At 34.6% G+C, this 16,488-nt stretch overlaps 1 protein-coding gene across 1 annotated transcript; it reads right to left on the bottom strand.

Moving 5' to 3' along the window:
• Positions 1–5,691: 5,691 nt before the first annotated feature.
• On the bottom strand, positions 5,692–6,972 carry LOC134844269 (E3 ubiquitin-protein ligase TRIM39-like). The gene has a single exon (XM_063860863.1). The coding sequence runs from the start codon at positions 6,954–6,956 to the stop codon at positions 5,796–5,798; it is 1,161 nt and encodes a 386-aa protein (XP_063716933.1). The 5' UTR covers positions 6,957–6,972; the 3' UTR covers positions 5,692–5,795.
• Positions 6,973–16,488: the final 9,516 nt, after the last annotated feature.

Raw genomic sequence — 16,488 nt, 5'->3', positions numbered from 1 at the left:
ACGTTTTTCACAACAATTCAGGTCTCATAGAATCTCTTGCTAGTTTATTTCCCCCTAATTTTAACTTTTGACTATATTTTTTCTTTAATTATTATATATAAACATCTTATCTCTTGTTCAGTTATGAAAATTTTGACGAATAGCTTTCCCCAATGATTTCAAACTATCAAGATAAAAAATATCTGGCTGAATGATTTCAAGAAAGAAATATTTGATCGTATAATTTTCGTTTTCATTCAATGAATTTATGGATGAACTCGTCTTCCGCTGATAAATTGTTATTAATTAGCCTTTTGATTTCCATATTGCCTTTAAACAGTTTGGATTTGTCAGTGTTTGCATAAACTAAAATTTTTTTTGGACGATTGGTTGAACATAACTTTTAGAGGCAACTATTAACTGCTGTCCTGTTTAAAATTTTCTCTGTTGCAACAAAAAACCAAACGACTTAGAAAAATTTAGTTTTTTCACTCGATCAATGTGCTGATGAGTTTTCAATTTCCTGCGAGATGAACTAATCAAAACCTGCCCCTTATCTAATTCAGTGTCAGTAAGGAGAAGTCTGACACGTATTTCTTAAATTTTTTTAAACAATAATAAATCATGATCTTGGTTTTTTTTACTTCTATCAAAAACGATTGCTGCGTGAGAGAGAGCATTACATATCTTAAAGTTTAATTTTCCCACCTTAAAAACTGGCACAAATTTTGCAATTTTTATTCAGTCTGATCAAAATTCCTGGCTTTAAACAGTCATGAAAAATTTTGTTAGGGTAACTGCCAGTAAATTTTGACAAGAACTGTGTTGATAGCATCGCAAACTGTCCTCATCTTTTTTCTAGACTTTCACAAACTTCAAATATCTCAAACTAATCAAGTTTGTTCAAAACCAGTGATTGCTGTTGACGGTTTGTCTCATTTTCTACATATGCTGGTTTGCTTCGGGAGAAATTGACGCCAATTTGTGCAAATTAAACTTTTAAATATTCAGCGTTCTCATTGAAAAAATTAATGACTTTGAAAAAAAATATTCTCTCCTTTCACTAGAAATTCAGATCAAAATTTCCGTTCTAGAATTAGTTTCAAGTTTCATTTTTTTTTGCCAAAACTTTCCTTTTTTTGAGGATTAAATTTTACACAATCAGCAAAGGAAAGTGCAGAAATTGCGCAAAATCTAACTGGTTCCATGTGAAAATTTGAATTACTCGATTTTTCTAACTAATGCAAATAGCTTATGTTTATATATATATATACCGTGAATGGGACTAATCAACGCAAAATCTCTTTGGTTGGTAGAATACAACGTTGGTTAAACATAACTTTTAGAGGCAACTATTAACTGCTGTCCTGTTTAAAATTTTCTCTTTTGCAACAAAAAACCAAACGACTTATAAAAATTTAGATTTTCACTCGATCAATGTGCTGATGAAATTTTATTTTCTTGCGAGATTAACTCCAATCTAATCAAAACCTACCCCTTTTCCAATTAGATCAGTTTTTTGTTTAATTTTGAAAGTAGTAAGCATATGCGCGGAGCTAAAATTTGTCTATCTCTCAGAATTTTTGATCATCAAAAAGAATACCTGAAACCCATACATCAAAACATAAAATTTTTACGCTTAGAAACTTTGTATCAACCGTATCTTCGTTTCTCTACTTCTACTAAGTGACCAACAGTAGAATACCCTGCCTTAGCAATTTTAAATTCTGAAAAACAATTCTGTTGAAAATATGATTTTCATACAAACGCGCAAATAAAAAAGTTGAAACAATTTTTATGCGGGATGGCATCTAAATGCTGTTAATTACCTAGATTAAAGTAGTATTACGAACCGAGGCTGCACTCAAAGTTAGCTTATGAAAATTTCTTATTCAAAATAGAAATTTTGACTTTTTTTCAGTTTTTTTGATGAAGTTAACAACAATTATTTGATTTTAAATTTCTCCATAGAAATGAAAATGGAGTCGGAACATTCAGGGTTTTAAACTAATATGAGCAGTCTTGTTCAATTGTACCAAAGAGTTGATGATTTTTAAAAGATAAAACAAAAATTGAACGGGAGTGGGGGGGGGGGGGGGGAAATTGTACGGTTTATCCGAAATTTTTGTTTTAATTTTTTCAAATCATCAATCCTTTGGAACAACTGAATGAAACTGCTCATATCAGTGCAAAGTCCTGGATGATACGACTGCATTTTCATTTCTATAGAGATATTCAAAATAAAATAATTGATGTAACTTTCAATAAAAAACTGAATAAAATTTTTTTGAAAATCATCTCCACACGCCATGTTAAGTACACAGCGATAGTTTTTGCAAATAGCAAATTATTAAAAAGATGAACCAGCACGCCTCAAATTTTATTGCAACGATTTCTAATACGGATTAAGCCTTCGCTTACGCGTTTACAGCACGAAAAATATCCCACTTTATTTGTCCCAAGTTTGCAATCTTTAAACTCCCATTGTTTTAGGAAACATAATCACAGATGAAACATCTTTTTAAATTTGAGCTCAGGCAACAATATTTTTTCAATGACTTTTTAAAATTTCGTCGCAAATTGCTAGTTAAAAAGCCGAAAAGTGATATGCTTTACCGTTAATATATTTCTTTATAGGGGGATATTCGTAACTAGGTACCCGAGAGATAATATAGTTAAAAAATCCCAACAAAAAAGAGTGCAGACAAGCAAGAAAAACTGAAGACAAGATAGCTAGTTACTCTGCAAGAAGCGCAGAATGTTCCGACCATAGTTTTTAAAAAAATATCGAAGACAATTTTTTTTTTCAAATTTGTGTCGTTTTTTCTGCGTGTTACAATAAAATGATCAGAACAAAACCTAAGACTTAGTCATATTTGACAGTCATAGTAAGATAGCAAATTGAAAAACTGTTTTTGTAGAAAAATTATTAGTTTTTTTTAGAATTTTTCAATTTTTTTCTGAAATTTTTAATCTTTTGATACCTAATAGGGCACTACAAATAGAAAAATTAACATTACTTGAATAAAACTAAATTTTCAAGGCTTGAACAAATATAAACAAGCTATTATAAGCCTGCTCACTCGCTCGAAATTAGACGAAAAACTAAAAAACTTAAGCTGGTTTTTCTCGACGCTAGTAAAAAAAATTAAGGATTTTTTTATGTTGTGCGAATCACGACTAAAAGGGCTTGAGTATGAGACATCATTCAACTCAGTCTGTTGATTATTTGTGGTACCTGATTTTGCGTGGAAAACAAAAAGAAAAAATTAAAACACATCCGAATACATATTTCCTCCTCAATTTCAATGGTCGGAACAATTAAATTAAATTTCAATTCCGGTATTTGAAATTCACGTAAGAGTAAAATTCCTGTTTGTTTAGATCTTTTTGTTGAACCCGGTGACAGAGGTGAAACAAAAAAAAACCCGAGTAGACTCTTTTGCTTGAAGTATTGGAGATTTTAAGTTTAAAACCGTATCACAGAGTAATTTAAAATTCCGATCAAAGTGCTACCGACCGCTAATTCACAGCAAAAAAATTAGTGCAACCTTCCTGGGAACTAAGGTTGGTAAGAAATTTGCTTCATTATCCCAATTAACCGGAAATTATTGCCGCAATTAATCCAGCTATTAAGAAAACAGCAAGGTTGATGATATTAGAGCTAGAAAAAATGTGCAAACACCAATTAAGGCACTGTTAGAATTTGCAAAGAGGGCACAGTTGGCCTACGATCTGGCGGTCAGAGAAAAATCCGGTAGTTTGAGCAAAAGCGCCCTATTCGAGTTTTTCGTTTAAATTTTGTCACAAGGCTTAAAAAACGTAGAGCAAGGAAATAATTGAGTCGCAAAAAATTTCAAACACGTTTGGCTCGACGGCCGATTAATTATCCCACTACTATTTTAAGTTCGCATCGAAGCGAGAATACATTACTGCCATCACGGAAAACCCAATATGGTTAGTGCAGCCCGGGACCTTTTGTCCCATACAGTTATAAGAGTCTAGCAGCAAAGGGAAACTTTTGTTTCCGGTGTACAGAAGCGAAAATACCCAACGGACATATTGCTTAGTATAGTAGCCAAACTAAAATACCCAACGGACAAATTGGTTAGTAGCCCAACTTGAGGAACCCAATGAGACCATTCAGCTAGATTTTAGGGGACAAATTAACTACCTAAATGGGTCTAAGAAAATTGGTCATATTTGCCGTACACAGGTTTTCTAGAGATTAATTGGCTATGGATACTACTTCATTATAACTCATCATAGAATAGCCGATGAAATTAAAATAATCAAATACTTGGGCAATGAATCAAGTACATGTACAAGTACAGGTCGATGGATGCATGAATGGCAGGATAGATGAAAGAATGGATGGCTAGTTGGCTGGATGACTGATTGGAGTGATGAACTGATGGATGGCTGCTTCGATGGATTAATGGCTGGTTCGATGGATGACTGGTTGGTTGGAGGGCTAGATGGAAGACTAGCTGGATAGATGGCTGGCTAGATGAATTGAGGGATGGCTGGTACGATGTCTGATTGGATGAAGGGCTGGTTGGATACATTGCTAGATATAACGATGGTTGGAACGATGGCTGAATACATGGATGAATGAATGAAAGTATGAATGGATCTGTGCAGCGGAAGTAATTAATTAACATGTTGGTTGAATTCTTATTAAACATCAATTACAGATAAACTGTCAAAATAGGTCCGAAGGACGCTTGAAAAGATTGAAAAAAAATTCTTTGAGTGAAAAGAGTTACAATCTGCAATTTCTAACACAGTATTGTAAATAGCGGTAAACTGTTGGATAGCTTTTAGAAACATTTTGCTAGAAAGAAAACATTTCGAATATACCTGATTTTGACAATTCAAAACATTGCCGAAATTAATCAAACAGCTAGAAAAAATCCACTTTGGGCGATAATTTTGACTCTCAGAAAAAAAGGAACAAAAAAATCAAAGACCGAAATAAATGTATTGTTTAAGTAAGACCTAAAATGCTGAAACTGTTCGGAAAACAAATAAGGGCAAAGGGTAATTGAAATCCTTAAGAGTCGGTATGAAAAACCTCCAGCTAAAAAACAACTGAAAACGGATACAATCAGACCAACTTTTCTCGACAATTTATAAAAGTTTATTAGAATCACGACAGAAAATACTTCATTCAATATGATATATCACTATCACTGTATCTTACCTGACGCTCATTTGTGTTACTTGATTTTTGGAAAAAACATCCTACGGCAAGATTGGTCGAAACAAAAACACCTAATGGACCTTCGTTCTTTGACTGCAGAAAACTATTACCACGAATTTCTAAGATGCAAAAACATGTTACGGTTGTCTTATTTTATATTAAGTTGAAGCCCTACTTCGACAGATGAACGATAAGTAAAAGACAAGTTAAACGAGCTAACCCAACGGAGTTCAGCCTGTTTCTAGGCTAAGCTGACGGTATTCACCGAATCAATTCACATGATTTCGAGCAAGTATCAAACATTGGGTGAAAATAAGGTTGAATTTTTTCAGTCTTGCTCAAAATCAGGTAAATATCACCAACTTCCAATGGAATCGGTTTATTGTCATGCAAATTTCCTTTTGGTCGTATTTCAAATTCCGAAGCAACAACGCAACAATTCCAAAAATATCATCTAATCATCCTACTACCATTTTCAGCAGTTTTTCGTCTATTAACCAAAACACTAGAGCTGAAAAATATTTTTACAACAAAAACACTACAGATGATTGAAAAATAGAACTAAAAGAATAAAATCTAGGATATTTTGATAATTTCAAGACATTCATTATCAGTTTGCATCAATTTCATAAAGTTCACACTCTACAAAAATTCTGTCGTTTCCAGAAAGCCAGTTTTTTTCATGGTCCAGTAGCGACTTCCATTTTATTACACTCTCTCCGTAACAAGTCTCTTTATGCGAAAAATTCTTCGTATTTTCGATCCAAATCGACTGTTCCGTAGACCTCCAGTTTACCAATGTCAGTTTATAACGTACATTAGCACCCCATCCATGACTCAATTTACTCAAATCAATCGGTTCGCAATGCAGAAAGAGAAAGAGCGATTCACCTTCCCCGACATCGCAACGCAAACAGGACACCCAAAATCTGTGATCTCCGGTTACTAAAGACCCCGAGCAGAACTCTTTGCTTGCCTTCAGATTCCGAATTGTGTGAAAAAGCGCGCCGAATTTCAACGAATCTTTATTTTCAGCTTCTGGGTTGTTTTTAAGAGAACTCAATTCATCTTGCGATATTCTGAGACATTTCGAGAAAATATCAACGTTTCTCAAATCGAAGTTAGACTCTTCTCCGGCACAGAACGAGGAAAATTCGGCGCTGTTTTGGTCGTAACTTTCTTGAAACGCTTTCAGTTCCTTAAGTTTTGTCAATTTAATCGTCAAATCATTCGCTATTTTTTTGTGCTTTCCCAGTTCAGACTGTAATTTTGACAAGTTGGACTCCGACACAACTTCGCTCTTTCGAATTTGTTCAAATTTGTCCTGAATTTTAAGGGCCTCCTTCCTCAAAATTGATTTATAACTTTTCATACTGTGCTCTTCGTGGTTTTGATCGAGGCAAATTGAACACACAGCAACAGCGCAGTCGCTACACCACATTGTCAAGTCGTTCAGAGGATGGGTGCTGCAGGTTGGAAACTTCTCAGATCTCTTTTTGGACGATGATTCAGCTTTGGACGCTTGAGTCATGGACGTTGACATGCTCTGCAATGCATCCCGGATCCCGTAAAGAGGAATCAGATCTGATAGGTTGACTTTGTGTGTTTTGTTGCACAAGGCACATTTGAAGACTTTTTCGGGTTCGAGGAGCAAAGATTGGAGACACCTTCGAGGAGGGGAGCAGAAGGAGTGTCCACATGGAAGTACGCGGGGGTCTAGAAGAACTTCAGTGCAGATCGAACACTCCCATCCCTCATTTGTTGAAGACATTAAAAACTGTTATCTAAAACTGCAATTAAAAAGTGTTAAATCAAAACAAAAATGTCATCCGCGACAAGAAAATCAAATAATTGAATTGTAGACAAGTTTCTAGTGAAGGAAGTTTAGTTCGTTAAACGCCGTATTTTTATAAATCTAGGCTGCAAATTTTGCTCAAATACATTATTCAAATATTTGTTAATATTAATAACTGTTATTTCACGGGGCTGTATAAAATAGCATAACATTTTTTCTAGCCTTATTAAGGTGTTATCGCGTGCTTTTTAACACTAAATTTGCTATTCCGGAAGAACAGTTCATATCGTGGTTCTGAAAAAACTGGAGGAACTTTTAGTCATAGCCATATAAAACAATAAGATAGATAGCCGGAAGAATTTGGCTAGAAGTAGTATCGGGAAATCTGATTGGCTAATATGTAATTGAGCTTCTACTCAAAAATTTCAATTTTTATGCTATTTTATCTTTATGCTAAGGTTAACTTGTTTCACTTAATAAAATGGAAACTTAGCCATAAGATGCAAATATAAGAAGCGTTAAAACTGACTGACAACAAATAGTTTTTAACAAGTTGACATGAATTCAAATTGTATATTAATGCCATTAAAATTGATCAGTAACAGATGAAAAAAGAATACCATGCAAAAAAGCGCCGGTAGCAGACCGATTGAACAGCGCAGCTACAGTCATGGGACACAGAATTTGTAAGTATTAGTGGGGGCGTTCAACAGTGCCGAAGTACAACAGTGCCGAAAATGAAAAAGTGTTCAACAGTGCCGAAAATTGATGGTTTTCGGCACTGTTAAACAACAATTTTATTTTCGGCACTCTTGTACTTCGGCACTGCAGTTGAATACCCCTCTAAGGGCAGCAGAAGTGCCGAAGTACAAATGTGCCGAAAATAGTTTCGGTACTGTTGGACACTTTTTCATTTTCGGCACTGTTGTACTGCCCCGTATTAGTTTTCCAAAGAGCAATTGAAAAAAAAAGTGAGTAATAATGTAAGTAACAATGTACGTGTACGCACTTTTTGCTATGTTCTTTGCAACTGACTAGAATTGTGTTTAAACTTTTCGCCTTACATATATTCTCACTATTCTACATTCAATCAACAAAATAAGGTCCTTTAAAATTGGCTGTTCCAATAAAACTTTTCAGCGATTCCAGCAACGTTATCGCGGGTGAGGGTTTGCTTTTCTGAGTAACTTCCAACAATTTCTGCGGAACTTCACCATTCAATGCCAGTCAGGCTGTGTATTTCAGAATTTGGATTCTTCAAATGTACAACCTTTGTTGCAATTCTTTTTAAAGCCGACTAAGGAACATCTAATTAAACCAATTCCGATTGTCTGGCAACTAACCCTTCAAAAACAAAATGTTTCAAGCTTTGATCCCGCCAGATCCTCTTAAATAGTTTCATCAACAACTTGTCATATTTTTATCAAAATGCTAAAAAAAATTGCAGATATAAACGACTACAATGTGAAATAGAAATCGGTAAACTGCTCGATCAAAGCAAAAAAAACATCGAATCAAGTTTTGAAGCCAATATACGCCAAAGCGAAACCTTCGCCTGGTCAAAATAAAGCCCTAGATAACCCTATTTTTGCAGCAGCGATTTTCACTACTAGTGTCTGGCAAAATTTTAAAAAAAGACTAGCATGTAGCGCAGCTCGAGTGCTTCGAATTTTTAACAATTCATACAAACCGCACATATTGGAAAGTGCATCTTTTGAGTGTACTCTGACAGCACCCAATTACAGGGTTGGTAGTTTCAAATTTCGTTAAATGTTTCACTCAAGTTTTGAAAAACAATAAAACTTGTGAAGTTTTTTTTATATCTTTGCAACTCCTCAGGGTATTCTTACAGTACCCAACTACAGCGTTGGGAAAATCAAACTTTGAGACAAAAAAATAAATTTATGTTTTCTGAAAAACTTCTGAAAACATCACAAAAAACGTCATATTAGGAAAAAATACAAAAAATTGAGCAATGATATTTGGAGGCAAGATTCACAATCCCTCAGAAAACCCAGACAGCACCCAACTACTGAGTTGGTAAATTCAAATTTAAAAAAAAAAAAAAAAAATTAAGTTTTCTGAAATTTTTTTTTAAATCACAAAAACGTTAAATCTCAAAAAATACAAGGATTTGAGCAGTCATATTTGGAGATAAGATTCGCAAACCCTGACGAATCTTATCAGGGTTTGCGAATCTTATATCCGAAGGCATTTTTATTCCACGAAGGAATAAAAATGCCTTCGTGATTTTTTCAAAATTTGGTAACTTCAAATTTTGAAAAAAAAAAAATAAAATTAAGTTTTCTGAATTTTTTTTTTAAATCACAAAAACGTTAAATCTCAAAAAATACAAGGATTTGAGCAGTCATATTTGGAGATAAGATTCTCAAACCCTGAGATTACCCTTGCAGACGCCACCTACAGGGTTGGGATTTTCAAATTTTGGAAAAACCTAAATTTCCAGAAATTTGCTTGAAAAAATCACAAAAAGTTTCATATCTCGAAAACAACAAGGATTTGAGCAGTAATATTTGGAGGCAAGATTCGCAACAACTAAGAAAACCCTGAGAGAGCCTCACTATAAAGATGGGAGTTTCGAAAGTTTTGAAAATTTTATATCTACAGCACCCAGCTACAGGGTTGGGAATTTCAAGTTTTTTAACCTATTTTGTAATTTGAGTTTTCTTAAAATTTTTGAAAAAATCACGAAGGCAGTCATATCTCGTACACTAAAAAGATTTGGGCATTCATAATTATAAGTAAAATTCCCAACCTCTTGGGAAGCCCTACAGCATCCCACTATCGCACTGCTTATTTAAAACTCGGTGAAAGAAACACTTCATTTAAACTGAAAATCAGAAAAAAATTATTAACCATTGCAATATACGATATAGCTTACGCGTGAAAATTTTTTTTCGTTAAGCATGCAAAAATAAAACGTTGAAAAAGCTTAAATTGGGCGAGAAAAGTGAAGCCCGCATTTAAATAAATAATAGACAAAATTCGCAATCTTTGAGAGTACTCTGACAACACCCAACTACAGGGTTGGGATTTTCAAGTTTTGTAAATTATTTTTCAATTGAAGTTTTCTGAAAAAAATTTGACAAAAATACAACAACCGTCGTATCTCACTAGCTATAACCAACTGGGTACTCATAATTGGCGACAGAATTCGCAACCTCATAACTTCGTAATTTCATCCCACAATTGATTTGCTACTTTAAAACTTGGTGAAATAAACACTAAATTCAAACTGGATAATCGAAAAAAAAATCTTAACCATTGCAAAATTCGATATAGCTTACGTGAAAAATTCACTTGTTAAACATGCAAAAATAATACGGTGAAAAAGCTTAAAGATAGCGAGATAGTGAAGCCCGCATTTAAATCTATAATAGATAACAGACATAAAGTTCATGTCAGTTCCAGACGATAACTAAACATAAGATATTTTCATTCGGCTAATTTTATATCTGCTGCAATGTGAAAGCACAACCTTTTCTCTCAGCTGAATCTCATTGGCTAATTTTAGCTAAAAGATTGAAGGCTATACTAGTATCAGCAAGATATAGAAAATTTAAAATTTGGGCGGAATAAGTAAATGAGCTATTAGAATACTTTGCAAGCACAAACTTCAAAAGCGGCAGAAGATCAGCTCGGGAAAACCGCTAATTGGCTAACAATTTGAAAAACAAGCCGTCGCTTGATGTTTTTTTTGGCAAATCTGATTTTAAAAACTTAATTGAAAAGGTTGCTGTAATAACATCGTTGCAATTGTTTCAATTACGACTACACGACAGTGGCCAGATCTTAATCGAAAAATTAAATTTTTCAATCGGGAGGTCCAGCTAATGACTTATTAAGAGCCGTATATGTCATTGGCGTTAGCAATAGAGGTTAACAACGTTATACAGCGGTAGCATAACAAGGTTCAGACTCGCGAAAAGCAATTAGGTGGTTGTGTTTTCGTTAGCCGTCACATCTCTAGGAAGAAGCCGATGTAACAAAAAAAACGACAAGTTAATTATTATTATAAGTTAAGTCAACTCCCTATGCGGCAGTCAGTGATTGGTCCAAGCCACTACAAGTCGACGTTCCTGAGGCCACGGTTTACGCGACGACCAGTGTTCGGTTTAAGTTAGGTCGGGTAGTATAAACAAAAGGTTTATTGATTCGTTTTTTTTGAAGCAGCAGCGACTTATTGTGCTCGTCAAAAGTTACATGCGCACAAAAATAATTGCCTCACAATAATCGGAGCGGATCCCATTGAGCCGTTCCTGCCTATTGAATCAAAACATGATCATTTGACCGAGTCTAAATTAATAAAGTGCAATTAATATATTTTCAAGGTTCAGTTGATGCCCTTTTTTAATAGATAGCCATTTAAGTGCGTTTTGAGAGAAGATTCCAGCGTATTTTCTTATCAATTAGTTCAACTTGCCTCTAGACTTGTGTTTGATTTATTTATCCGAAATTTCACCCCGTTACCTGGCTGGAACAATTCATCGTCTCAAAATGAACACAGTGGCGAACTTCTGTTAAAAGTGACAAGAGAGTATTATATTGTAAGAAAATACAACCTGGTTAGAAACTACCATATCGTAAGAAAATACCAAATACATATAAAATTTGGTTTACACATCATATAATGAAAAACCAGGCGCTCTAAGCTACTAAATCGCACGCAACGAAAGTTGAAAAAAAATTAAGCAAAAAAATTAAGCAAGTTTGTACATTTTTGCGTGAAAACCAGTTCAGCACTGTAGAAAAAATTACAGCCATTCAGTGATTTTGTATTATCAAGGGAAAATTTTTTTGGGGGAAGGGGTGGGGTAAAAATAGACTCAGGGTAAAGTGTCCCAGCACCTTAGTTTGGGGTAATGGGCCACAAGATCAACTATAGATCAACTTCTGCTAGCTTCAGAACAAAAACTAACATTATTCACAATACTTCATTTTATCTATAATTTAATGTATTTACATATATTTACATTTGATGTTTTTTATATGCATTCAAAATTTATTGACAAATTTCAATAATGGTTTAAAAAATGGAAAACTTTATCAAAATTTGCGCTAAAATTTGTTCAATCAGTGTTAATGAAAATACTATAAGGACGGGATAATAAGGAAAAATACTATAAGGATGGGATACGTTAGTGTGGCACCTCCTTGAGTGGTGTAGTCCTTTGCGGTGGGGTCCGTAGTAATCGGATCTACCCCGGTGTATCCTGGGGATTTGGTCTGAGCTTTGGGACTGTCGGGCGGGTATTTGTACTTCCTATTGCCTGCGCGATGCATTGGATCACGTGCTTCAATATGTCACCCTCGGTTCATCAAACGAGCCCATTTCTGCTAATGTCACAGGCCGCATTGCCCAGTGCTCAAAGACGTAAGTGCGAACCTTGGGGAGCCTTGCTTCGGCAAACGTAAGTCTTGGCGGTCACTCGACATTTTTGTGTTGCGCTTGCCCTTTCTGGATACGGCCTTGAAATCCACCAGACTAAGTGCCATTAGTAGTCTCGCAGGTCTTCGGATAGAGACGACTATTGGTACAACTTTCTGTGTTAGTGGAGAAAAAGCTCAGATTCGTAAGGTGGGTAGCTAGGCAACTTGTTACCCTTAAAGAATAGTGCTTCTTGGTGAAACTAACTCTCAGTGATGGTCATTTATGACTATGAGAATACTGAGGACTACAAGGACAATTAATTTGAAAACTTGGAGGCATTTCAGCTCAACTGGAATTCAGAAGTACAACAGATAACGATCAGACAAATGCTGCTCGCTAGTTGATTATGAGATAGATGACAATGTTAAGGCATTGATGACGAAAAAAAATAAAGGGGTAAGTAGATATGGTCAGTACTGGCCATTTAAACATTATATTTAACAGTTTCAACAGATCTGTTATATTCAAATACAAAACAAGAAACTTGAATCTGTTCCAAATAGCAAATAAAATCTGCTAAATGATCGACAAAAAAATGCGTTTAATTGTTCGCGAAAGAACGGAAATGATGCCAAATGGCGGAAATTGCAAAAAAAATCATTTTTCCACTTCCCTGCCTGTTTCAAAGCGCATTTTTCTAGCTCTGCTTATTTTTCAGAGAATCGGCGTAACTAATTAATCGTCGGGTATTTAAGAACCGAATCAAATACTTCTGAATAATTGTTTGAAATAATTGTTGTCATTTATAATTGTTTCATTTTCATGAAATAATTGTTTCAATTTTGTTTAAATTTTAAAGGGTCAGCACTGGATCTGGGTAAGATGTGGTACAGAATCAAGCCTCTTTAAATCGGTTCAGTTTTATCTCAGCCTTCCACGGGGCCATTCTCTCTTTGTCTGCTTTTCCAGTTAAGCCGATCGTCTTTAATCGTTCATTTCTATCAACAACCGCAAATTCATATTGACATTGCGAAGGATGAGTTCCGAGTTGTTGAGAGCAGCTCCTCTTTATGAACACGAACCAAACTCCCAATCTCAAGCTGGCTCGAGACCAATCGAAACCAATCACAGCCAACTAACTAAATTACAAAACTAGTAAGCTACCAGACAAGTGTCATAAAATATACAAAAACCAAAATAAAATGTTGCTTTTTATCAATTTTTTTTGATTTTTTTCGAGTTTCGAAGAAAAATATACCATGTTGAGAGACTTTCAATTTTAAGAACCTTTTATGAGTGACACTTTTTCATGAAATTGAACCAATTAAAGGAGCTGGATCACAAGGTAAAAAAAATTTTCCCGCTGAGATTCTTAACATTAAAAACCACTTTTGAAACAAAGTCTATCGACTTTTTAGCGCCATTTCCAAATGGCGCAAAAAATCTGTTAAATGTTTTCTGCAACGAATTCGAATCGCACTTGAAAAAGTCCAACCCGTAAAAGATTTTTAAAAAACGCCCTAAATATAGTGACAAGAACAATGTTCCATTCCCATTCGAAGCATCACATTCCAAAACATCTCATACAATTATACCTCGATAGCCCACATTAAATAAAAAAGCCCATACTTGAGTAAAACGGATTAAAAAAAACTACTAAAAGATCTAAATGACCAAGGAATGGTGCTTATCTCTATACCGCTCAATAAATGAAGCTCAATGCAGCTGCCTCAATTCAATTGAGACACTATAAAAAGATAGTGCTAATTGTGAAAGACTCTTTTCTAAGCTAAGGATTGAAATTTAGTTTTCAACCTGTTATGGAGTCATAATTGAGAAAAGTATGAGCAAGTTCATAAACAGCCTTAGGAAACAATGAGAATCAAGGATCCTTTAGCTTTTAGGGCGAACTAACTTGCGTCGAGCCCTGTTAGTCAATTTTTTTTTACGATACATCCCTCTTGAAACTTGTGAAACCGAACTTGCCAAACCCGTGAAACCGAAAAAAAAAACACATGAGTAAATTATTCAAAATCAGTTTGTAAATTTACAAACAATTACATCTTTCAATTATAGTAAAAACTGTTTGAATCGAAACTAACAAAAAAAACCTAAGCGTTGAAAAGCAAACCAGATAAAATAAGCCGCATTTTTAAAAAAATAAAAATCAGCCGACCGAAATTGGGACAAAAAGTAAAAGTCCAAAAAACATCAACATTTTCCAATAAAAATAATTGAAAAAACTAATTGTAACCTCAAATTACTTAAGAAGTAATTTAATTGAGTTTTCAAGAATATGAAGCATGTCCGAGCAGCAGCAGCAGCAGCAGAAATTGAGCAGAAGAATTCGTATTGTCTAATACTGTATTACTAGTCACTTGCTTTGGTAAGAGAAACAATATTTGAAATACTAAAAGCTGCCGAATCTCAAAAAATGAAATGTTTCGAGCAAGCATAAATGTAAAGTGACACCACACCAACAACGGGTCGATGATTTCGTATTTTGCAAAAAAATTTTCAAAATAAATTTTTTGGCAGTTTTAAAAATCATAAAAACTCCATATCGCGAAAACTTAAAGAGGCTGGTCAGCCCTATTTGAAAACCAAATATAAACCTCCCGAGATTACTTTGACTGCATGCCCCCATAAGTTTGATAATTCCCAAATCTGTTAAGTTTTTTAAATCCATTTTATGAAATTTTTCCAATAAAAATCATGAAAAACGGCATAACTTGGAAACTAAAAAGATTAGGGTGTTGCCATTTGGAGGCCAATTTTATTAAAATAGGTAGCAAAAGAAAAAACAAAAATAACTATTGCTAAAATAGCGTACAGCTTGCGGACTAAACCATTCCATAAATTTAGTTTCGAAAAAAGTTTCAAATAACTTAACAGCAGTCAGTCTCTGTGTCTCATTTTTTTTATTTTCACACCCATCTTACGCAGCTTGTGACACTCAGAGACTGAGAATATTTGAGTTTTTTGAAACTCGAATCACGGCTGAGAGGACTTTAAAATGATACCACATTTACCCTTTCTAGCATTTTTTTGAGGTAAATTCACTGAAAAAAAAACAAGCTACGCCATAGTTCCTTCCCACATGACGTGGTCAGAGACAAAATATTTTTAAAAATCTTTGTTAACTTTTGGTCAAAATTTCGCCACGTGCAGCGAGAAAATTGATACTCAGTATAAAAAATACTAACATTGGTTTGAATTTAAAAATTTAAAAGCAAAATCAGCCAGGCTCTTGATCATCACATAAGCCTTTTAATTAGCCTGGCCGTACAATTGTACCTCCCACTAAAGATTCACTTTCCATAACCACTTGGATTCGACATCTTGGTTTCTGCTAGATTTAAACCACAAGCCTTTGCCGTCTCAAGAAGTTGCGTTACCTCTACGCCAGATGGTTGAATGAATTTGAATTTATAATTACCAAGCGGTAACAAGCCGAAATTGGCTGAGCAGAAACCCTTCTGGGCGAAAAATTGAAAGTAACAAAAAAATTGTAAGTCCCCTATCTCCTCAGAACACACACACTCAGAGAAAACTTTTTTCTTGCTCAAACGACGCACAAGGAGGACATTAAACCGATATGAAAAAAAAAACGAAATCATATAAGCCCACAAAAGTCACTCGTACAAAAAAAAAGCGATTTAAAAAGCGAAAATTTAACAACTTACCAAATTAAAAACAATGTAGAAATCAAATTTCATTCAAAAGGATTTTCAAAGAGCTCAAACACTTGAATCAACTGCAATGAAAATTGTTTACAGCAAAAATAAACTATTCTTTGATGTGACAGCAAAGCCAACAAAACACAAAAAGAAGACAAGAAACCGAAAATTCGTTACGTCCACGTTAAGTGTGTAGGAGACACTAAGAAACATAAAAACACTACGAAATTTTGTGTGAACCAAAATACCAAAAGGAGTCCAGGCGAGTCCTGTGAACAAAGTTGTTTACGGGAAAAATCTAGTACCTGATTGCAATACCCTTGTGTATCGCAAGGGTAAATGTCATACAATTAGATACGCTTTTTGATTAACTTTGCACAAAATCTTGCGATGCTGGCGTTGGAACTGATTCGATAACACAGCATTCGCAAGCTCT

The sequence above is a fragment of the Symsagittifera roscoffensis genome, chromosome 4 (assembly GCF_963678635.1).
Source record: "Symsagittifera roscoffensis chromosome 4, txSymRosc1.1, whole genome shotgun sequence".
Taxonomy (NCBI): domain Eukaryota; kingdom Metazoa; phylum Xenacoelomorpha; order Acoela; family Convolutidae; genus Symsagittifera; species Symsagittifera roscoffensis.
This window is presented reverse-complemented; position numbering and strand designations above follow the sequence as displayed.